We start from the raw sequence: 25,590 nt of genomic DNA, 5'->3' as shown, positions 1-25,590 counted from the left end.
ACGGTCGAATATTGTCCAATAATGAATGCTGGGCCTCAAGGCGGGTGATGGTGTTGAGAATATTACAGTCAGTAGGCCGATAATGTTGACCATAAATTCAGCGAAGCGCGTGAAAAACATTCCCTACGTCGTTATTAAGTTTAAGGATTTGTAAATGTTGTTCAAGTAAGTCTCTCCGTGATGAAATGCCAAATAATACTGAACAAAAAAAATTACAGTTTGAAACGACTCATGCATAATCTGTCAAAAACAGTTATCTCTGCTTGTATCACCCGTTAATTAAATATATATCTAATAAGAACCTCTTTCTTTTACTGCAGAAATCTAAATACGACAATGAAATAAGTACATCGTTTCTACCTGGTATTATACAAAATTTTGCGTTTAGGAACTCTATTGGACCTACTTCTTGAAACACACACAATAAATATTGAGATTCCACAGTATATATTCCAGTTTTGAAACATAATGATATGCTTCCTTGCCGCCGTAAGTCAAGCTACATCTGTATTACCCAGCTAGTAGGTACGAGGTCAATTGACGGATACTCAATTCGCAGACTTTTGAACTCAGAAAGGAAAAATAAGTTCACAAAAATTTTATACAAAAAAAGATAAAACAAATTTATTTGGCAAAATCTGTTTTACATTATATAATATGGTGTTTGTGTGTATAGGTTGCCAACGCGGTGTTGATATTCCGCCATTCGATGTTCTGGTATTTACATGTGTGTTTGTGTATTTGTGTGTCAGTGTATTAGGTATTTAACAAATATTGTATTTGGGTGTATATATATACAAGATTTAGATGAAAAACTCTAGTATTTAAATATTAAAATAAATATTTATTCGCCAGTCATCATTTCCATGAATTCTGAAATGAGAAAAATAAAACGAGAGAAAATTAACATCCGAAATTATGGCCAGCAGCGATATTAAATTAAGGAAAATTTGTTTTTCTTCGTTCAAATTCATGTGCACAGCATAGGCACTAATAAAAATACTATATGTGGATCTTCGCTGAAAGCAGCAATATGTGCTCGGTCCCCACCCACGCAAGCACTCACAGTTCACGACACAGCCACACATACACACTAGAAATGTTTAGATTGTTATGGAATGCTGAAAATAAAACTCGATTCCAAGCAGCACACACACACACACACACATTTATACTAAATTAAAAATATTCCATAAGAAAAGTGATATGAAGAGCATAAATTGTTTTTGATTTTATTCGCCGCCGTTTTTTATAAAAAGATTCTTTTTTTTTTAGCAACTGATTATAATTTTATAGCTGATCATTTCTATCCAAGGCACGGCCATGGCTGACGTGCGCTGGTTCTAGTCGAATTTCGAAATTTTAGAATCTTTCCTTTGGAGGCTATTGACTGCCGGGCAAATTATACATATGTATGTGAGTGTGTGTGTTTTGTTTTGATTTTAAATGCCAAAATAATTTTCTAAAGCATTTCAAAACACTTGCCCTCTGTTTATCATTAATATGTCTGGCAACGACAAATGGTAATCACTGCTTTCACTCACACTTTTATGGTTAGATAATTAAATATTGTTTTCGAAATTGTAAATACGTAAATAAGACAAGTGCTGATTTCGGCGATCAGCAGGAGCCAAGGTATAGAATTTTTAAATATTTAAAATATTTAATATTATTCACTTATGAACTATATAGGGATCTTCGAACTGTAAATAATACTTTAAGGTTATTAACTTAGGTTTCCTTCATAAAAATTTCATCGGCTCCGTATCGTTTACTGCCGAGAGAAAATGAAAATGCCTCTCAAGACCTTTTGAAGCTAATTGGACCAAAGGTCCAGCAAAATAATACTAATAAGCTCATCCTATTCGAGTACTAAATATATCGCATATCCATATTTTATTCGATAGCTTCTAATTCCATTAGTTACAACTATAATATTCAATAATTCTCAACTATTACTACCTTTGAATTTAGTAAACTCTAAAAATAGCACAAAAGTATTAAAATGACTGCCTAGCCATTCTATCTGTCATCAGAAATCTATATAGCCTTGAGAGCTCCCTGCCCGTTGTTGTCCGTTGTCTCCAGTCTTTCACTCTTTCACTTTCACTACTCCTGGCTATACTCGCAAATATTTCTCATGTTCAAAGGCTGTTTTGATACAAAATCTTGAAATATAATTTTAGTCTATAAATTATCTCTAAGATTTTGAAATTTTGAATACGGAAAGGTTTTCGGGGGGTACAGCCAGCAGCAGTGAAAGTGAAAGAGCGAGAGATTGTGGATAATATTTTTCGGGCCCGGAGCTTTTAAGAAGACCGGCGCTTTCGAAAACAAAGTTGTCCAAATTTGTTTCTCCAACAATTCACTACAATCATCATCGGACCCCAGTTTTCACTCTACGGCCCTAGCTAGGCGTAAGATATGCCAACCCTATAGAAAAATTTGCCTGATATAAAACACCTTACAACTGGTATGTGACCGAACACCTGATTCTGGATTGCCCAGCAATTTACAGAAGCAAGCTCAAGGCCCTAAATTTCATTTACATGGACAGGGATTGCGCTCAGTAGACTCCTGGCATTGTTCAGGATGCTGGACCTTGGTGATATAGGGAGGGCACAATAGACCGTAGGTTGCAGTGCAAAACCTAAATTTTACTGTCTATCTATGTGATCGAAGTTCAACTAAACTAGTCAGCTTCAATATACATATAGCATATATGGCTTTTATCATCATTGTATCAATTTTTTGTTGAAACATCGAATTCTTTGAAACTAGCTGTATCTAAGTAAACTTCTAGTGCTAAACATAGAGCAAATCAAAATCTCCGAAATCCCAAAACGGCGCCTCGTTCAGTTGTACTTCCCACGTCAGTGTCAAAAGATTTATCAGTTGTCAAAGAAAAAAAAAACAAAATTAAGCAAATACCGGCTAGATTTCAGTGCTGGCATGAAGCCAAAACTTACTCGAAAAATAATATTTTAAATATTTATGCCACGCATTCGAAATAACCTCCAATGGCGCACTTATTTAGGGTAACTATTCAAAAAAATAAAGTAAAATACGTGAAAATGATGTTAATTAGTTCGTCTATTTGGATTGACTGCAAACAAATTGCCTTTGACACGCACTTCTGATTTCAACCTTTTTTTTAGAAAATTATATTTGAGACTAAAAGTTGTTGAAAACTAAGAACTGAAAGCACAATTAATAGCCGATGATAAAAATGTTAACGTAAAAATTCTAACAAGTGTTATCACATTATGATTTGAACAATAAACCAAGAGAATGTCACTATAAACTTAATCGGCGCACCGAACTTAACCACGAGAAAAAGTTGTTGTCAAACTTGAAATAAAAATTTACTAGCAGTTTAGATATTTTAGATTAAAAAGTTAATCCAGACAACTGAATTAATATTGTAAACAAAAGACTTATCAGTGAGGTAAACAGTCAAGGACACATACTGATTATTTTTTATTAGGGAATACTAAACTATTCTAAATTTCCTGATATTGACACAAAAGAAAGTTCAGAAGAAGATTAAGTTTTGATTTAAATACAATAATAATGGTCTCTACTGCTTTCTAAATTGTTTATACGACTCTATAGTTATCTGCTTATTTGTCGGAACCTTCAATATCGCACTACTATAGCATATACCTGCTATACAAACTGAACGATCATAGTCATAAACTGTATGGAAAACCCTTAGTTTTAACGGGACATCCTCATGAAATTTGGTTCAATATATAGTTTAAGGTAGGTGCACACTCAGAAAAAATTGTTTAGATCGGACCTCTATAGCATATAGCGGCCATATTATAACATATATGTAGCTGCCATACAAACTGAACGATCAACATCATTTCCTGGTATGAAAAATTCTTTATTTTTGAAGGCTATTTCAGCTTCGGTACAACTCTCAGAAGAAATTGTTAAGGAACACTATCGGAACACTATAGCATATAGCGGCCATACAAACTGAACGAACATCATTTGTGAAGACTACTCTAGCTTAGGTATAACCGAAGTTAACTTTTTTCTTCCTTTTTATTTTTTTCAATCACTTAAGCCACTTTAAACAACTTGAAATACCATTCCGGAGACTATTCTTAAAATCACTCATTTCATAAGATCAATTAAAGGATTTGTTTACTTTCACCAAACACAACTAACTCTCTCACAATAAACTCTCTTTCACATGCATAGTTCACATTTTGCTGCAAACACAAGTCGCACTTACCATCGAAATCGACGGTGCCGGAGCCATCAGAATCGATTTCCTCAATCATGATGTCCAGCTCCTCATTAGTCAGCTGATCGTCCAATTCGCGCAAGATTTCGCGCAAGCAAGAGGTGGGAATATAGCCATTGCCTTGTTTGTCGTACAGACGGAAGGCTTCACGCAACTCCTTTTGCATGGCTTCATCATCCTCCTCAACGATGAATTTGGCGGCAAGTTGCACGAACTCCTCGAATTCCAAGCGCCCGGACTCTGTGTGGCAGCAAGAAAATAAATGTTATTTCAATGCACTTAAAGTTGAGTTTAGACTTTAGCAGGCACTCACTGTCTTCATCGACTTCATCGATGAGTTCCTCCAAGATCTTCTTGTCGAAGGGCTGACCCATAAGGCGCAGGATATCAGCGACCATTTCAGTTGAGATGCTGCCGCATTTTTGGTGATCGAAACTGTTGAAGGCCTTCTGCAACACGGCGATTTGCTCGGGAGTTAGATCCTCATCCTGCGGTAAGGATAATAATTGCAAGTTAATAAAATTGTCGTCGCAAACAAACGTTTGAAACAACTGCAGTTGCTAACTGTTAACTTAAAAAGTTGAGTATTTTATTGTTTTGCTGGCGTACCATGATGTCTTGCTAGAAATTATGTGCGTTGCAATGCGGACCGAAATCAAAAACAGAATGATTGCAACGACAAGCGCCGTCTTACATTTGCTGTGAAAATCTGCGCGCTTTTCACTTTTCCAAATTTTTTCTTACATACTTTTTTTACATTTTGTGCTATTTTCGAATTCATTCTTATGCTTTTAATAGAATTTTATAATGGTTTTTGAATTTCACATGGACGTTAACAACACGCATGAATGCAATGCACCCACACAGGCGCACGACTTTTATTTGTAAACTCATTTCATTTCCAAAAAAAAGTAAGAAGCAAAAGTGTTCTAGCGAAAAAACCTGTTTTCGAAGGTGTGAACAACATTTCACACGAAATTTATGATTTGCGCTCATTTTAATTAATTAATAAATTAGGTAGTAAAAAATTGATATTCTTTCCGCTTTCACTCACAATAAATGTATCACTCATATTGGCTGGGCGGTGTGTTTGCGGTGATGTCCGGTGAATGTGTTTGGTTGTTTTGGATTTGATTTCTCAAAATTGACTTTTATTTTGCCTCACAGACGGACAATTGGCCTCTTCAGCGTGCGCTACTCAACTGAAATTAGTTCAACAAATTAGTTTTGACTACAAAAAGTTTTAAAAACATCTAAATCGTTTAGTTTAAAAGTGGCCAACAACAACTGCCGCACATAAATTATATACATACATACATATATAAACACTTCACGCCACCTATTTAGTACTGTTGAGTACTACAAGCGGGCAGAAGTATTCACTGATAAAGTTCTCGCACCCGAAAGCGACCGCTCGCCCCGCTTCGTCGTTCGGTTGCTTCGCGGTTGGCAGTTGTACAGCAAAAATGTCTGACACAATCACCCACATAGCGGACGTACACCATAAAGCCACCAATAAACATCCATTCGAACGCCCGCACAGGATCTCACCCGCATACGTATGCGGTCGCTACACACACACGCCATACACATACACACAAACGAATGCAGTTTCGCACGCCCCATAAAAATTTCCAAACGACAGCCATAACAAAGGCACACACACCGCCGCACTTAAGTGATGGCTTTCATCGGTTTCGCGGCAACGCGCTCCGCAGAAATATCAACGGCCACCAAAGTGTGGAAAAGTCAAACGAAAGGCCGCAATCACAGCAAATGCAACAACAACAACGACAGAAAGAGCAAAAGCAAAAGAAGCGTTGGTGTTAACCGCATATACAAATGGAATGTACATACATATACATATATATATATATGTATATACGGACAATAAAAATTGTTTCCGATGCGCAAACAACGATTACAATAACAACAATGTATATTTTGTGAAAAACACTGTAAAATCATTGGATTCTCCACTGTACTGTATTGTATAAATTTATCCAAGATATTTTGTAGTGGTTTGCGAAGCTTAACGAAATCAAGATGAAATAAATATTTATACAATTTCCATACACTGCGAGAAAATATTTTCACAAAGTGAAAGGTTCATTGATAAAGTTGATTTTTGTAGGTCGAGAGAATAGGGCGAAGTGAAGGAGAAATGCCCTCATTAGATGTGCTGTTTCTTTTTCTTTATTGGCGTAGACACTAATACGCAGTTATGGCCGAGTTACTAATAGCGCGTCAGTCGTCTTTCCTTATCGCTGTTTGGCGACAATTTGAGATTCCACGTGTAAATAGACCCTTCTCCACCTGGTCTTTCCAACTGAGTGGAGGTCTTCCTCTTCCTCTGCTTCCCCCGACTGGTATTCGGACATGACCTAGCCAGCGCAGCCGCTGTCTCTACAAATATGCCGTGGTCAATGCTCAAAAGACCATAAATCTTCCGCAGAACCTTTCTCTTGAAAAGTCGTAACGTCGACTCATCAAATGATGTCCATGCCTTTGCACCATATAGCAGGATGGGAATAATGAGCGACTTATAGAGTTCCTCGAGAGAGGACTTTACTTCTCAATTGCCTACTCAGTCCGAAGTAGCGCCTGTTGCGTTAGATTTCGAGGCTGACGTGGCTGTTGGTGTTAATACTGGTTCCAAGAGAGACGAAATTATCTACGAATTGGAAAATATGGTATGAGTGTCAGCCAAGTCTCAATCAAGTCTCAGCCAAGTCGCGAATGCGGCGACTGTTTGTTCGATGACAGGAGATCATTAGATGTGCTACTGATGCGAAATATAAAATAATATATTACCCATACGTTATTTCCTCTTCACATGCAGCTATTTCTTTAGTGTTAATTACAGGAGTTCCGAGGTTCGCCGCACCCCTTATTTCAAAAAAAAAGTTGACAACTATAACTTAAGTCGGATTTTGTTCGGATACTCCCGCTTAACTCTCTGTTCTGCTCGGATTCAACTCGATGTCGCCGTCTACACTCTCAGCTCGTTTTAACCCTCCAATCTGAGTACTCTAATATTTTTTTTTCGACAGTAGGCGACTTCTACTAAAGGTACTTCCAGTTAGGCTTAATAAAGAGCTCTGTCTAAACATTTTCTAGAGGCAAAGTTTAAAACGCTAAAATCATTCCTCATATATTTAGTCCAACTGAAGCATTAGAACCATAATTTCGAAGTAGCATTAAGAGCAACCTCTCAGTTGCTTGCTAATCTAAGCTAATCACAATTATTTCCAAGAAAAATAACTATGGTTAGATTTTTCCTATATTTTCCTAACAATCGTATGGTAAGCTTTCCAGTTACTTATCTATTCCGATGGCAGAAACGTACTATAGGTACTTCTAAATATTTAATTTCATTGAAATCCAGAAAAGCATAAAATATATTATATAATGTTGTAGAGGTTCGATTAATACATATGTATTAACTGGGTTCAAGTAGTTATACATTGTGACAATAAAGTACCCGCAAATCGTATATTTATTGCGCTTTTGGTTTTAAATTTGGTCTGTGTCTCCGGAACAAATTCATGACGCACCAAAACTACGAATATCGTAAAAAACAATGAGCATCATCTAGATTTTAGAGCGGCTTTGGCGTGGTTTTTCTGGTTTCGGCTCGTTTATTTTCCTCCATTCGGATAATTGTTGACTTGTTTGCATGTAAAGCTCATAAACTCATATCTCATTGGCAATTATAATTTTCTCCATGAATGTGGAATCAGAATTCGCACGGTCTAGTATGCCCAAAGAGACCTGTTTACTTTTTGAAAAAACTCAATTTTATCTGGACGAGTCGAGCTGAACGCCTTTCATACTCAAAATCGGATCTGCGAGATATTTGAAGCTCTCTTGACCGGTAATTTTCAAGCGCCATATCCTTCACATTTTTAAATATTTTCATCATTTGATGGTCGTCCAGAACGAAGCATGTTTTCAACTTTGAAGGCTTTGTACCACTCGTACTTATGCTTGCGTTTTTGATAAAACTAAATCACCGTGGCCTTTTCCAACATTTGTGACGATTCCACTCACGAAATTTGGTTATAAATACAAAATTTGAGGCAAATTCTTTGTCCGATAATTTTAACCATTGTAAAATTCGTAAGGCTTTACTGAGGTGTACCGACTTAAGTAGCTGCTATAAAGAAAAGGGGTGACAGATCGCGCTCATATTTTGCATAGTAATTAAGGACAGTCCTCCCAACTTAGCCAAATACAGTTTTTTCAAATATCATTTACCCGGGGAATTTAATTATAATTTCCCGGTGCTTTTTTGTCAGAATGTTTTTTACACAAGTATTTTATAAAGCATATGCTTCATCAACTCATCTGAGGCCGCAGTTTATTGTGACTGGGTTTTCTAGTAAAAGAGGAAATATTTTAGCAACGTACATATACTTCCAGACAAATCCGAATCACGATCCTACCAAGAGTCTGCGAAAAACATTACATTGTCAATATGTTTTATCAGATAAAATTTTCAACCACTCGTTCTCAACTTTAATATCAAAATAATTGTTAATATGAGTGCGGAATAAAAAACTCTTTTTTATTTTATATTTTCCCCGTAGCTAATTTGGTAATAACTCTCACATATTAACCTAAGCGTTGGAGATCCTTATATTATCTTGATGGAGACAAGAAAACTAATAGACCGGTTTAGACCATTTTTAGATAAAAGTTTTAGTATCTTTGATAAGAACTTTAAACCGCTTAGTACGTAGTCGATCGCATTTGTTAGAAAATTTCAAGCCACACATGCCATTTACCCCCCTTTACCAAGTGAGTACAGTGGTTTATTGCCATACCCGTGGCCAAATCCCATCTTCATTCTGTATTTATGAAAATAACTTCATTATTTATTTACTAATAGTATACAAAATTTCATCATTATATCATTTCGTCTCTTCATTCCGATATATTGAATTCCATATTACCCCAGTTTCTGTTTAAGCGAACAAAATAATTGTACTTTCCGGCAACTTGAAGCGAGATATTTATAACTTTTTTGGTGATGCTTTTTTAGTTCTCCGAGCCTTCGGAGACATTTGCCATTTAATAAGTTCAATGTATCATTAATACTAGCGAACCACTTATTGTTCATTTTTCGACATCGCAAAATGTGTCTTATATATAGAAAGGAACGTTTGTAAGTACTCGCAGGTTTCGAAATGGATTATATTCGAAAATGTTTGAACAGCTGAAAGCAGTACAATGCACTGGACCTCATACGAACTCTACTTTATTTACATAGGCACATGTTATCGAGCTAATTTGTCAATTTTCACGAAACTCTCGCTGAGTTTGACAAGTGAAAGATGTGCTAATAGAATTTTCAGCGTTTTTTGTTTACATTTAAAAAGTGAAATGCGAAACAAATGAATATCGTATGTAAAGCAAAAAGCACTGAGTCGAAAAAACAATTGCCTATCCCCCTTCACCTAGTGGGAGTGAGATAAAAAATATGCCACCATTGAAGACTAAGCTAAAATGTAGCGCTGGTGAGGGCTAATCATTGCCAGCCCAATTGGTTGTGGAAAAAAATCTACTGGCGATATTTTCAGGCACACGCAAAGGCCTACTGTTGTTGCTGTTGTTTGGGGATTATAAACGATTCGAATTTTATTGTGTTTTCCACCGAAATTCTATTTTACAATTTCCATTGTCAACTTTAGAATTCTTCGATGTGTGTGTGCACAAGTTGCCATGTGTATTTACATATAAATATATGTACAATCGGGCATATTTTATATATACTTATACATATGTATATATATGCTATATTTAGATTAAATCCATGCAACTTGCTATGAAGCAAACTTAATTAATGAACGCTATAAATTCTTATTTTTAAACACTCAGCGAGTTAATATAAAATTCATAATGCTAACGGAAATGTGAGGAAATTTTTAGCATATTTCTTTATTAATATATACAAACAGATATAATTAAACTTATATTGTATGTATGTATGAGCATTTTAAATTCAAATTTCCAACGACTGCTTAATTGCTTACACTAATTACGAGAATCAAGTGATGGGTCTTGAGCATAATATTAATGAGATTAACTACATATTTCTTGCACATAAACATGTATATGTATATATATACATATATGTATATATATCCAGAGATGTATTTTATATGAATAAATCAGAAATATGATGACTTCAAATAATTATAGAACAAGTTGTCTAATAACAGCTTGTCAAATGTGAAAGATGTTCGTGGGTAGCACGCAAGGCGCATTCCACGATGAATAGTCATTTTTATCAAAGTGTAAAATGCACGTTTCTAACACTAACGGATGATGGGTGTGAAAACTAACTAAAGTAATTCTTGAATTTATAGAAAACTGTTTTGGTTTACTTAGTCTTTTTGGGTAATATTTTAATTACCGTACTAAAAATTTAAATTTCCCTTCTTACTGATTTTTTTTGACAACTATATACCTGACTGATTTAAGGAGTAACATGGGTTTCCTCAGGTAAATAACAATCTTTTTTCTAAAATTTTTTTCTCATACTCATATAAAAAATTAAATATTTTATTAAATTTTTTAATGTTGCAAACATACACTATTAACAAAGAAGTTATGAAATTTTTGGAAAAAATATTTTAAACTCGGCGATTGCGACGCCATTTTCGGTTACTCCTCGGAAAGTAGATGCGCCCGCGTTGGCAGAATAACTCCTTACAAAATTATCTAAAGTTAAAAATAATTCTCAAGGTTGTATCTCTACAACTATTACTCGGATCAACTTGAAAATAAAACAATAAAAAAATTTTGAAACCCGTAAACCCATGTAACCCTTTGGTAAATTTAAAGCACTCTTCTAAAAATTTAAACTGTGTTGCAAATAATTAACAAAGTATGTTAGAATATAAGATTTATAAAATATAAGACGCTTTCGAAAGCTTCCGAAAAATATTTAACCACCAAGTCCTTTTTCTTCTTTTACCAAGCGTATACTGAGAGAGAAGGATTATCCCTTTATCTCAGTTATATATATCACACATTGACCGAGATTTTCGAGATTTTCGATCAAAAGCCAACTATGGGTACTGGGATCTAAATATTCGGTACCTAAGAACTTGAACAGTTTTGCCCAACGATTGGAATTTAAGTGTGCTCTGCCCAATCCACAAAAAAGGAGACCCTAAAATCTGCGACAACTACCGTGAGATAAGCCTCCTCAACATCGCGTATAAGGTTCTATTGAGTGTATTGAGTGTGAAAGATTAAAGCCCACTGTCAACAAACTGATTGGACCTTATCAGTGTGGCTTAAGATCTGGCAAATCGACAACTGACCAGATATTTACCATGCGCCAAATCTTGGAAAAGACCCCTGAAAGGAGAATCGACACACACCACCTCTTCGTCGATTTCAAAGCTGCTTTCGACAACACGAAAAGGAGCTGCCTTTATGCCGCGATGTCTGAATTTGGTATCCCCGCAAAACTAATTCGGCTGTGTAAACTGACGTTGAGCAACACGAAAAGCTCCGCCAGGAACGGGAAGGCCCTCTCCGAGCCGTTCGATACCAAACGAGGTTTCAGACAAGGCGACTCCCTATCGTGCGACTTCTCCAACCGGCTTCTGGAGAAAATAGTTCGAGCTGCAGAACTAAATAGAGAAGGTACCATCTTCTATAAGAGTGTACAGCTGCTGGCGTATGCCGATGATATTGATATCAGCGGCCTCAACACCCGCGTCGTTAGTTCTGCTTTCTCCAAAATGGATAAAGCAGCGAAGCAAATGGATCTAGGGGTGAACGAGGGCAAAGCGAAATATCTCCTGTCATCAAACAAACAGTCGTTGCACTCGCGACTAGGCTCTCACGTTACTGTTGACAGTCATAACTTTGAAGTCGTAGATAACTTCGTCTATCTTGGAACCAGCATCAAACACCAACAACAACGTCAGCCTCGAAATCCAACGCAGAATAACTCCTGCCAACAGGTGCTACTTCGGACTAAGTAGACAATTGAGAAGTAAAGTCCTTTCTCGACGAACAAGAATCAAACTCTATAAGTCACTCATCATGCCCGTCCTGCTATATTGTGCAGAAGCATGGACGATGACAACATCTGATGAGTTGACGTTGCGAGTTTTTGAGAGAAGGGTTCTGCGAAAGACTTATGGTACTTTGCGCGTTGGCCACGGCGAATATCGCATTCGATGGAATGAAAAGCTGTATGAGATATGTGACGACATTGACATAGTTCAGCGAATTAAAAAACAGCGGCTATGCTGGCAAGGTCATGTCGTCCGAATGGACGAAAACGCTCCTGCTCTGAAAGTATTCGATGCTGGGGGGAAGCAGAGGAAGAGGAAGATGTCCACTACGTTGGAAAAACGAGGTGGAGAAGGACCTGGCTTCGCTTGGAATCTGAAATTGGCGCCACGTAGCGAAAAGAAGAAACGACTGGCGCGCTGTTGTTAACTCGGCTATACGCGGTTACGCCATTAAATAAGAAGAAGAAGGCGGCACACTCTAAAGATAATATTCGTGAAAAGTTTTATTCCGTTATATTAATAGCTCTTGATTTGTGTATTGGAAACTGAACGAATCAAGTGAATTTTAAAATTGTGCTATTTGGGAAGTAGGCGTGTCTGTTGTCCGTTGTCCGATTTCATTCATTTTCACACTGTCGGTAGGAGTTCTTAAATATATGTACTTTAAACTTGTTAGAGTGGGCTACGCCCACTTTTTCAAAAATTTATTTCCACAGGTGCCCCTTGCTACTGCGATCCTCTGTACCAAAATACAGCTTTATATCTTAGCTGAGTGCTTAGTTATGGCACTTTATATGTTTTCGGTTAATAGCGATTTGTGGGCTTTTTTTGTACTGAGGAACCCACATACCAAGTTTCATCGAGATATCTCAGTTTTTATTCAAGTTACAGCTTGCACGAACGGGCGGATGGATTTCAACTTTTCTCGTCATCCTGATCATTTATAGGTATATACATAACCTTATATCTATCTCGCTTAGTTTTAGATGATACGTACAACCGTTAGGTCAACAAAACTATAATACTCTGTAGCAACTGGTTGCAAGAGTATAAAAATGGTACCGGAAAGCTGGAGGGCTGTTATAACCAGTGCAACATCCCTATAGGAAACTATGTGAAATAAAAAAAGGGAATTTTGCCAAAAAAATATGTTTTTCTATGGTAGGCCGAGTACTTTCCAATTGACCTCTTACAAATCTAAATAAATTTTGTTTACCTTAAGATTATTAATTAAATTCAATTTGATCATAAGAGGGGACTCCCTACTTACTGATCACGTTTATGCTTTTAATCTCCCCTAGCGGCTATTTTCTAGTCCTCAGACTGAAAACGTGACTGACTACAAAAATATTTCACTGAAATGAAATGGTCAAAGAGTAGGTAAACTATGGGATCGGTATTAAAATATTAGGAGAGCGCTACAAAACATAAAATAATCGGAACGCCGCACATAGGAGCATTTTCCTTCAAAAAGAGGACAAAAGTGAGAATTACTAACTACAGGGATGAGGAACGTTGAACTAGGTTGGTCACTTGCATAAAGTTACTGCTTTTATTTATTTATTTTAATTAAATACTGAAATCCTGCTAAATTATTCTAGACGGGTGGTATATAAATGGTTTAAGGGGGCTCTATCGGAACCGGTGTGAAATAGTATATCTTTGCATTAAAAATGAGTTGAATCGGGTCAATACTTCCCAGAGCTTCCATATACCTAATATAAAATTCCCGTCACTTTATGCTGGATATATTTGCCAATACTTGAGTCATATCAATGAAAATTCCAGAACATGTTTTACTCATAACAGTATATCTTTGCGCCTAAAATAGATAAAATTGGGCGAAAACTAGACCCTCCTCCCATATAACTATTACCAAGATTTTCGAACATCCACTTGGCCTTGCTCCATATGATTGGTGATTGTATGTAAGGTACCTTAATGAAACCCAGGGAACATTTTTTGAGTATGTGTGTAGTATGTGGGTTGAGCAACATTTCAAAAAGCCTCCTCTATCCTTGGAACGCACCATTCGTAAATAAATGAATTCATATTCTGACATGACGAATGTGTAATCGAGATTATCTCAGATAATAATACTTAATATCAACTTAATTAAAATACGCAAGTTGCGTGCGTAATTAAAGATTGAATAAATATTTGATTGCAAAAGTTCACTTTGACAACTCACATGTGTCTAGGAATAGTTAATTAATGCAATCTTCTGTAATAAGAAATAAGCTCCGCAGAGGTGTGTAACTAATAGGTTGCATTGACGGTTTCCAAATTTGAAACTTTGTCATAACTGTGTCATATTTGCACATCAAACCGGTGTGTCTGTTGATTTCACTTGCTGACTGCCACCGGTTTCCCGATTAATTTCACAGATATTTGGGCAGATAAATTGTAAACAGCTATGAACTATTAGCTAATTTTATGAGCTTTGATAAGCCGACACTTCAAAAGCAAGTTGAATGAAATACGTTCACATATAGATACATATGTAAATATTTAATGGATAGCAATTTCTTTGTTTTTGAGGACGTAATATTTAAACTCAACCATTCAGGGATTCTGTAATGGTTTCAAGATAGTACCGCCTATGACCGTTATAATTTACTTAGTTTGAATGAAGCAATGGCAGGAGAACCCGAAAGCTCAAAACTATATTCGATGGACTACTTCAATCCACTTGGCTGGGAAAACATCCCTGATGTTTCAACCATAGGCTTGATAAAGCTCAGCAGCTACGATTGACTTTTTACAGACAGTTTTTCACGGGTGTGAATACTCAGTCCTCTGGTGGAGGTTGTACTCCTCTGTAGTACATATCTAACTAAAACTAACTTGATAACCGTCACTCACCTCTGATTAAAAAACGCTGCATTAGTCGAAGAGCTTTACACTCGTGGCCACGCAAACCTTACCACTCAAAACTTTCAAAAATTGTGCATATTTGACTACATTTTATGGCGGTACTTTTTGCGGTTATTAATGAAAAATATTAAAAATTAAAAACAAACAAGTAAGGAAGGGCTAAGTTCGGGTGTCACCGAACATTTTATATTCTCGCATGGTAAAGTGATAATCGAGATTTCATAATACGTCATTTACATATTTTTCAAATACCGTATTTTTGTAAAGTTTTATTCCGCTATCATCATTGGTTCCTAATGTCTATACTCGTATTATACAGAGAAGGCATGTCATCAGGGTGTTAAGAAAATATTATATACCGAATTTCATTGAAATCGGTCTAGTAGTTCCTGAGATTTGGTTTTTGGTCCATAAGTGGGCGGCGCCACGCCCATTTTCAATTTTTAAAAAAAGCCTGAGTGCAGCTTCCTTCTGCCACTTCTTCCGTCAAATTTAGTGTTTCTGACGTTTTTTGTTAGTCGGTTAACGTACTTTTAGTGATTTTGAACATAACCTTTGTATGGGAGGTGGGCGAGGTTATTATCCGATTTCTTCCATTTTTAAACTGTATATGGAAATGCCTGAAGAAAACGACTCTGTAGAGTTTGGTTGACATAGCTATAGTAGTTTCCGAGATATGTACAAAAAACTTAGTAGGGGGCGGGGCCACGCCCACTTTTCCAAAACAATTGCGTCCAAATATGCCCCTTCCTAATGCGATCCTTTGTGCCAAATTTCACTTTAATATCTGTATTTATGGCTTAGTTATGACACTTTATAGGTTTTCGGTTTCCGCCATTTTGTGGGCGTGGCAGTGGGCCGATTTTGCCCATCTTCGAACTTAACCTTCTTATGGAGCCAAGGAATACGTGTACCAAGTTTCATCATGATATCTCAATTTTTACTCAAGTTACAGCTTGCACGGACGGACGGACGGACAGACAGACATCCGGATTTCGACTCTACTCGTCGCCCTGATCACTTTGGTATATATAACCCTATATCTGACTCTTTTAGTTTTAGGACTTACAAACAACCGTTATGTGAACAAAACTATAATACTCTCGTTAGCAACATTGTTGCGAGAGTATAACAAAACACATTCAGCTATAGATAAATCAATTGAAAGATAGTGAGCTTTACAAAATAAGCTCGAAATGTAAGAGACGATGAAAAAATTATATTTTTTATTTTTTTAATTTAATTTCATTTACACTATAATTGAAATTTATATTTTATTTTAATTTTTTTCAAATAAAACACTTAGTTTAGTAGGTTTATCACATTTAAAAACAATAAAATCGTCCGCTTGTGTGTAAGCACAGAAAAGCTAATTTGTGTTTTACTCATTAAAGGTAATAAATTAAAAACTATTATTATAATTAGATAATATAATTGAGATTACTTATGCTTACTAAAAATATTAAAAACAAGTAAGGAAGGGCTAAGTTCGGGTGTCACCGAACATTTTATACTCTCGCATGATAAAGTGATAATCGAGATTTCATTATCCGTCATTTACATATTTTTCAAATACCGTATTTATGTAAAGTTTTATTCCGCTATCATCATTGGTTCCTAATGTATATATTATACAGAGAAGGCATCAGATGGAATTCAAAATAGCGTTATATTGGAAGAAGGTGTGGTTGAGAACCGATTTCACTCATATTTCGTACATGTCATCAGAGTGTTAAGAAAATATTATATACCGAATTTCATTGAAATCGCTCCAGTAGTTCCTGAGATATGGTTTTTGGTCCATAAGTGGGCGACGCCAAGCCCATTTTCAATTTTTAAAAAAAGCCTGGGTGCAGCTTCCTTCTGCAATTTCTTCCGTAAAATTTAGTGTTTCTGACGTTTTTTGTTAGTCGGTTAAGGCACTTTTAGTGATTTTCAAGATAACCTTTGTATGGGAGGTGGGCGTGGTTATTATTCGATTTCTTCCATTTTTAAACTGTACATGGAAATGCCTGAAGGAAACGACTCTATAGAGTTTGGTTGACATAGCTATGGTAGTTTCCGAGATATGTACAAAATACTTAGTAGGGGCGGGGCCACGCCCACTTTTCCAAAAGAAATACGTCCAAATATGCCCCTCTCTAATGCGTTTTTTTGTGCCAAATTTCACTTTAATATCTTTATTTATGGCTTAGTTATGCCACTTTATAAGTTTTCGGTTTTCGCCATTTTGTGGGCGTGGCAGTGGACCGATTTTGCCCATCTTCGAACATAACCTTCTTATGGAGCCAGGGAATACGTGTATCAAGTTTCATCATGATATCTCAATTTTTACTCAAGTTACAGCTTGCACGGACCGACGGACGGACGGACAGACGGACGGACGGACAGACAGACATCCGGATTTCAACTCTACTCGTCACCCTGATCACTTTGGTATATAAAACCCTATATCTGACTCTTTTAGTTTTAGGACTTACAAACAACCGTTATGTGAACAAAACTATAATACTCTCCTTAGCAACTTTGAGAGTATACAAAAAATTGAACAAAATCCCGAACGAACGAAAAAGTCCGAAAAAAAATTTAGGAAATTATAGTGGTAAGGTTTGCGTGGTCACGAGTGTATAAGACTGTCTATATTGACCTCCGAGTTTCTGTATATACTATTTTAGGTTTACATGGTTTGATGCCTAAGCGATTTCTGTTCGCTCAGTTATGAATATTCGTCAATTAAGTTAGCAAGAAGACAGTATCCAGGAACTTTTTTATAACTATAAAATCTACTTTGCCAGTATTGCCTGAACTGCGTTTCTAAAGTCTCTAGTGGAAGAACACTGGCAGTTCTCTAAATAGCCCCCCGTGCAACACAAATTATGTCGGAAAGGTAACCCGACTCTTTATTAGTATAAAGAGTGTCTTAATGTGCACCTACGCTCTCTTTGTAAAGAGTCTAGTGTTTTAAATATGACAGGAACATCTTTAAACACACTTAACAAAAATTTAAATACTGATTATTATATTACCAGGCTCAAGTTTCTTTTCTCGTACTGCGCTACATAATTTTAAAGCTATAAATTCTTATAAACAATATACACCATTTGCAAATCTAAAACTCTATTCTCATTTTTAAAACCGTTCTTGTTCGTGCACGATTAAACCTATATAGAACAAGCCTGTGAGAGGATTTCTAGAAAATTTGGAAGGATTTGCAAAGATAAATTCGTGAATTTTTCTAAATTTTTTCAGTGTATTCAGAGATATTTAGCATTTCATTATACGCAATTTCACGTTCTCCGAAAAATTCAGAAAAGGCTCATATCTGCCTTAATGGTTTCGGGAACAAACAAAATTGTCGCTACTGGGTTGAGTCAAATTCGGTGATTAAGGAAAAGCATATCATCCCTAAAAATTGATCGCTTAGTGCGGCGGCATCATCAGACCTCATTAACTTTGAAATGGGTCGGGATTTGCCGTTACCATCACTAGCAAGCATTATAACATGATTTTGACCGACGGAATTTGATGAAATCGACGCGGGCGATATTTATTTTCTAAAAGATGGCGCGCCGTTTCATTTTTCACGTCTAAACATGGACACATTTCAGCAAAGTTCGGCAAAATTACCCAGACTGGTGGCCGCCAAAATCATGTGATATATGTATATATTTTATACATGAAACATAAATCTAAAAAAATATTGAACACTCTTCGAGTTTTACCAGACTATCGTATTAAATAAGTCAAATTATTTATTTAATGCATATTATTTATTATCAAAACTTTAATAAGTAATTTAGCAGTCAATTTAATTGCTATAATTACTTTGTTGTACCATAAAATATGTGGGTCATTTACTTAAGTGTTTGGCGTTGGTTGTGGTGCAGCGTCGCATACGAATGAGCTTTAGCTAAACATGGAACAAGTGATGTGCATTTCAAATAAATCACAGTCTTTTCAATATGGTTATAACTGGTGGCTTTAATTGTTGCAGTCGATAATTAGTAGCGTTAAATGATGTGTGTAAATATGTGCATATTTATAATGCAACAAACATTTATAATGCAACAAAGTAATAGATTCCGAATTTTTTAACTATTGAAAACCTTTCGACAGATTCCGAGCTGAAGATCGACAGTAAGGTGCTTCGTAAACTATTAGGTTTTAGTGTTTGTACAAATATATTTAAGAATAAATCATCATATAATGCATCTCAAAAATGGTGTTGAGTTTCAGTACTCCTCTCAAGTACCCGGGTCCGGTTTCGCAATTAGCTTCGTTAATCGTGTTAGATCGAACCTATGAATTTATATGATCATAGCTGAGTTCGGAACGTTATTTCACCTTTTACATCTAAAATCACTTTCAAATCTTCAAAAAAGAAATTATTATAAATCTTTTTTATTAAAACACTCATATTTTAATCAGTCCAAAAATAGAATCTTAATTACGTCTGTCTATTTAATTTAATGATTTATGTTTTTTTCATTTTCCAGTCATCATAGCACTTGGAAAAACCCTCCGTCGTGATGGCCATCAGAGCCTTCTTCGATTCAGCTTTTATATCCTCGATTGAGTCAAAACGGTGTCCTCGGAGTGGTCATGTGAATTTGCTTAATAGCCCGAAGTTTTACGAATGTAAATCAGGCGAATGCGGTGGTTGCGGCACGATATTAGTTAAAAATGTGGCGAAATAATCACGAATAATGCAGTATGAGAAGGTGCATTATCGCACTTCTTTCTTCAATAAATTCAAACATAGTAAAAATCGAAGAATTCACTTTTAGAGCCTCACAAAACGATGCCTGAAATAAGTACTAATAAATATTGCTTAAATGATCCATTTTTAACCCTTTTTCAGAGAAGTTAAGAGGTCCCCACCAATCCATTAAGCCAGATGGATGGTGACCACGTTGAATCCTTGGTGTCTTTGGAAGTTTTAGCGTAGATATTGACCCCTTGGCCTTTGACCGCATGCCTCTAAGGACGCTTACGTTTCCTTGTGGTAATAAGAGACTAATTGGCTTCAAACCCATTGTCAGAAGATGACTAGCTGACCGTAGATTTTTCTGTGAAATACTGAAAAAATATGTTCCCGTTTCAAAAGCGAGCGTTGGCAATTTCAAAATCTCTAACAGATGTATGAAAAATAATATTTTTTCCAAATGTACTTTGATGTGTACAGCCATCCGCAAAAATCCTTTCCTTTTCAATAAGAATCCAACGTGGCTTGAACATAAAAATATCGATATTCTTGAATCGAAGCTGAAAACGGCTATTTTAGATACATGGCTTTATTAACCCCCAACTCTACCATTGAAATATTCGCTATTAATGATGTTTATTTTATAGAAATTTTAGAGTTACGAAAGCACTTTAAAGTGGTTAATAAATCTTAAGCATATTTAAACAAGCTCAAAGCGAACAGGTTAGATATCTTCTTTCCAAGCGGATTTAATTGAGGAATTGTAACAAGATTCTGCTGTAATGGATTTGGTTCTGCTGTGCTCTATTTTTTCTTTACTGAGATCTTTGTGAATAATTTCATTTGAAATCTGCCGTGGTGAATCCGTTTTAACTCTAAGGCTTTTTGACTGGAGCCTCTGTAAAACGTCAGTGTTGGTTGCCAAGATTGCACAGCTGAATAACACACATCCAAATCGAGGCTTATGTCCGGTTTCACAGTCCATATTTAAGTTGTGCTTAAGTACTGAAAATGGGAGACTTAAGCCGCTTGCATTCGATGACAGCTTTATACTTTTCCACCAGTTCCAATACTCGTTTCGACTCACTAGCGGTGAAATTCGGGGTTATTTTGTTGTTTTCATCTATTTTCGATATAACTTTCCTCCCAATTTTATGTATTGTCTGTTATAATTTAAATATTGCAAACATATTTTTATGGATGACATGTGTAAAACATACAAGGTGCGTTCCAAAGTAAACAAGACTTTTTGAATCTAGCGCCCCCTGGTGGCGCCATCTACTTGTCGACTGGTGTGTTAGAATCTGCCACCTTTTCGATTGTCCAGTGAGAATCGATTGAAAGTGTAGTTATTGCGATTTAAGTGTCAGTAGGTTTGTGTTATCGGTGCGAAAATGAGCTTCGAACAAAGAGCCAACATTAAACGCAGAGGCCATTCAAAACGCTTGCATCGGCAAACTGGCGGCCATACCGGCCAACGAGCTAAAACACTCGTTCGACATGCTTTTGGACCGTGCAAAAACCTGTATTGAAGCAGAAGGAGACTGTTTCGAATAAAATGAATTGATTTTGCCGAAAAAACCATATGTTCTGTTTTTTTTTAAGTTCCTGTTTACTTTGGAACGCATCTTGTATGTTGCCCATAAATTTGCCATATCTAATAATAAAATTTTATAGATATTAAGTATTGAAAACGGACATTAGTGCAGAAGTGTACGGGTTATTTTGCGGCATATGTTTCTCAACGTGAGCGTCTGGCCAAATGCCAAAATATAGTAAGTTACTTCATTTGCTTGTGGTAATAAGTTATTATTCATTTTAATAATCTATAATGTAAAAATTAATCGCAAAATTTGTAGGTAAGCGTATAACTCAACAACGCTTGGACCAATTTTGCAAATTCTTTTTTTAAATGTTCGTTGAAGTTCAAAGATGGCTTTTACGGCGAGAAAAATTCGAATAATTGCGGGAAAAAACCCCTAAAAACAGCCCTTTTCTTGAATGTTTGTTTGTTAGTAACGCTAAGGCGCGAGAACGGCTACACCAATCTTAATGAAATTTTCAGAGATTGTTCGTTGTGGATCCAATGTGTGTGGAGACTTAGAAATAAAAAAACACCTTATATTTTTCATGAGGAAAAGTCGGAGAATTGGACAATTCCAAAAAGTAACTTTTTTCCATACACACTTTTTTTTCATTTTTTTGTTTTGTTTTTCAATATTTTGATTTGAAAATTATTTGAATCGGTCAATTTCGGTCGCTTGCTTTTTTATTCCGGCTATTCAAAAGAAAAATTATTCAGTGAAAACTTTTTGTGTGTTTCACACAAAGTGATCAGTTACAGATTGAAATTTGTTACGAAGCCACAACGAGGTCGCGCTAATATCGGTCGGCGTTCTTTTTGCCATCAACGTATGGCAGCCCAAGACATATGAACGAGTACTCCCAGGATGCGATGACATACGTGTGGAATTATAAATCGCGATCAATCAGCAAGCGATCGTCACGAGGTCACAGCACGACTTTTCAAACAACAGCTACGATGTTTGATGGACTTTATCTTGAAGCAACGTATGGTATATATGGTGCTGTTAGATGCTGGATGTACTCTGTTGAGTTGTAAAAAAGAGGTTTGCCGCACGCATACATTCTTCTTTGGATGATGGATGGTGGTTACACCAGATCAAATTGATGAAATCATTTCTGCGGAAATTTCTGATGCAGAGAATTTCCAGTATTATACGAAGTGATGAAAACCAATATGGTTCATGAACCTACGGACACCACAATCCCACTTCGGTTGGTATGTCTGAAAATAAATGCACGAAACACTATCCAAGTGCTTTTCTTTCGGAAACGCAAACTGGAAATGATGGATATACACTGCATCGGCGTCGCTCACTAGACGACAATGGCAGAACATTCTGCATTCAATTTAGAGGAGTGAATATCGAAGTGGACAACACATGGATCGTACCATATTCGCCACTGTTGTCTAACTTACATTCGAACTCATGTCAACGTTGAATATTGCAGTTTGGTGAAATTGCCAAAGTCACCAAAGAAAGTAAAATGGCGGTTATTGGCCTTGAACGAGATGAGGTCAGCAAGTATCAAATGGGTCGATACGTGAACTGCAATAAAGCGCTTTGTAGGATATTTACTTTTGCAATTCATGAACATTTTCCGACTGTTGTGCATCTCGCAGTTTATTTGGAGAATGGCCAAAGAGTGTATTTGAACCCATAAAATACAATACAGCCAGTGGAAACACCGCCAGCAAAAAATTAACATTGACGAGTTTTTTCTCAACTTTCGCCAGTGATCCGCTTGCGAGAACATAGCTCTATTCGGAAATGCCTTGATATTATACATGGAATGCATCGTCGGAGAAATAGTTACGCAGAAAGCAAGGCCAACCAGTAGATGGACATCCAGGTGTATTCTCAACTAATGCATTAGGATGAATATATACAATCCACCCGAAAAATGACGATTGCTTCTACCTTCGGTTGCTATTGTTTAATGTACGCGGTTCAACTTCATTTGAGTCATTGCGTACTGTGAATGGTGTGTGCAACTTTTTGAGAAGCACGCCAGCAATTACAATTGCTAGAACATGATATCACTGGAATCAAACGATGGACGATGCGATTAGCTACTTCGCATGCCACTGCAGTTCGTACACTTTTTGCTTTGATCATTTCGACATTTTTAGCTGCCAAAAAACGAAGCCGCGAATCATCCAGTGGAATATCTAAAATCTTTGGAGAGGCTGGGAATGCTTGATTCTACGAATACCTTTTCCAACGATTTGCCATTTTAGTTCAAACATATACATTTGCTAGGGAAAATTGCATTTGTTATGACAATCAACGGAACACAAATATAGTCGATAATAGTGTGTGGGATAAATCTGGAAATGCCATGATTTCACACGGCAAGTTATACGTGGCGTGTTCACAAGTTGGAAAACCATATTCTCTGTACATTTACGCACCGGAACAGAAACCAAAAAATGTTGTTTATCAAGCTGCTAAACAGCTTATTTTTAACACAATCTAAATTGAACTTTCTTTTCATTTCAAAACACATTATTCCACGCAGGACAACGCTTGCGGGGTTAGATAGTTTTATATAGAAGTCATTCATGCCACACCTTATCGAATGGCTGAAAAACATCAAGCAATATTGCTCTCTGTACTCGAACGCCTTTCTAATTTCGTTGGTAATTCTATTTAGTTGCTCTACAGCGCCATGCTTCGCAAGAAACTAAAATCGGGGCGTTGGAATTATATAGTTTTCATGGAGGAAAGGAGACATCTTTGCTAGTAACACTTTTTCAAATATTTTGGACAGGCAGCGTAGAGGACTTACTGGTCTATTAAAAGCACCAGTGTTAAGTCTTTCTCGATTCAATTCGATAGATGGGACACAAATCTCTCTCAAGGACCTCACCAAGTACCTTGAGGTAGTCTTGGACAGCAAACTGCTGTGGAAGCACAATTTGGAAGAAAGAGTGAGAAAAACTAGCTTAATACTTTAAATGGCATAACCTGGGGCTCTCTCCCTCTCTCATGCATCGGCGCTACACCGCTATTCTGCTCTACGGTGCAGTAGTATGATGGACAGGCGTACCGGTACCGGTAACCAACGAAAAGGGTTCAGAGGCTCGCTGCGCTTTGCATAACGGTATCTTTAATAACAACTCCAACGCTGGCTCTTTAACTGGTACTAAACCTGTTACCTATAGATCTCTTCGCTGAAAACTGTGCAGTAAAATCAGCGGGTGGGCTACTGGCAGCAGGAGAATTTACATATAGAACCATCGGGCGTAGCTCAGTGGGTAGTTAAGGTGTGGCAAGCACCGATGATCTAAGTTTCCAATGGTTGCCGAAGAGGTATGTTAGCTGCGAGCAACACTCTAAACATTTATACAGATGACTCGAAAATGGAGGATGAAGTTGATGCGGAATAAGCTGTTCAGAGTCCGTCCTTTTAAGTTTCTGGACTACTGCAGTATATTTCAAGCAGATGTCTTCGCTATTGCGAAATCCGCAGAGACGGCCTCTAATGCATCTGCAGGCAATTCCAGAGCCAACATCAATCAATGCAGTAACCTCGTATCGAATATCGGCCAGAAGTGTCTCGGGAAGCAGGGCAGCAGTGAAAAGTGTTGCCATAAGCAAGCAACTTCACTTCTACTGGGTGCCAGGTCAAAAAGGCATCGAGGCCAATGAAATAGTGGATGAGATTGCCAAAAATGGTGTACTGCTAACAACCGAAAACGTGACCATTATTGGGAAACCCATGCATTGTCTATGCGACGATCTGGACAGAAGCATGGTAAATAAAATCAAAACCCAATGAAACGAACAGCCTGGGTACAGCAAAAACAGCAAAAGTCATGTGCAAAACGGTAGATCGGAAGTACAGAAAATTCCTATTAGCATTCGATAGAAGGGACTGTAGGAATATGATCGAAATAATAACTGGTCACTGTCAAGTGGTGACACACGCCCACAGACTTAGTTTCTCCATATATGTATTAAATGATCACTATCTAGTAATTTTTATTCGTACTAAATGTCGAATGTTTTAATTTAAATTCCTAAAAATTATAATTTTTTCAGATCTGGCAATAATGGAAAAAATTATAAAAAACGCGTACTTTGAGGCGCTCTCACACTGAAATAAGTTAG

At 36.7% G+C, this 25,590-nt stretch overlaps 1 protein-coding gene across 2 annotated transcripts; it reads right to left on the bottom strand.

The window, feature by feature from the left end:
* Positions 1–597: 597 nt before the first annotated feature.
* LOC126756435 (troponin C) lies at positions 598–5,470 on the bottom strand. Of its 2 annotated transcripts, none has more exons than XM_050469502.1 (4): positions 5,316–5,470; positions 4,575–4,749; positions 4,250–4,501; positions 598–873 (listed from the first exon to the last, which is right to left on the bottom strand). In XM_050469502.1, exons 1-4 carry the CDS (start codon positions 5,331–5,333, stop codon positions 845–847), a joined length of 474 nt encoding a protein of 157 aa, XP_050325459.1. In that variant the 5' UTR covers positions 5,334–5,470; the 3' UTR covers positions 598–844. The 2 variants fall into 2 exon arrangements, with proteins under 2 accessions (XP_050325459.1, XP_050325460.1); XM_050469503.1 differs by lacking the exon at positions 5,316–5,470 and adding an exon at positions 4,871–4,949.
* Positions 5,471–25,590: the final 20,120 nt, after the last annotated feature.

This window comes from Bactrocera neohumeralis, chromosome 4 (assembly GCF_024586455.1).
Source record: "Bactrocera neohumeralis isolate Rockhampton chromosome 4, APGP_CSIRO_Bneo_wtdbg2-racon-allhic-juicebox.fasta_v2, whole genome shotgun sequence".
Lineage (NCBI taxonomy): Eukaryota > Metazoa > Arthropoda > Insecta > Diptera > Tephritidae > Bactrocera > Bactrocera neohumeralis.
This window is presented reverse-complemented; position numbering and strand designations above follow the sequence as displayed.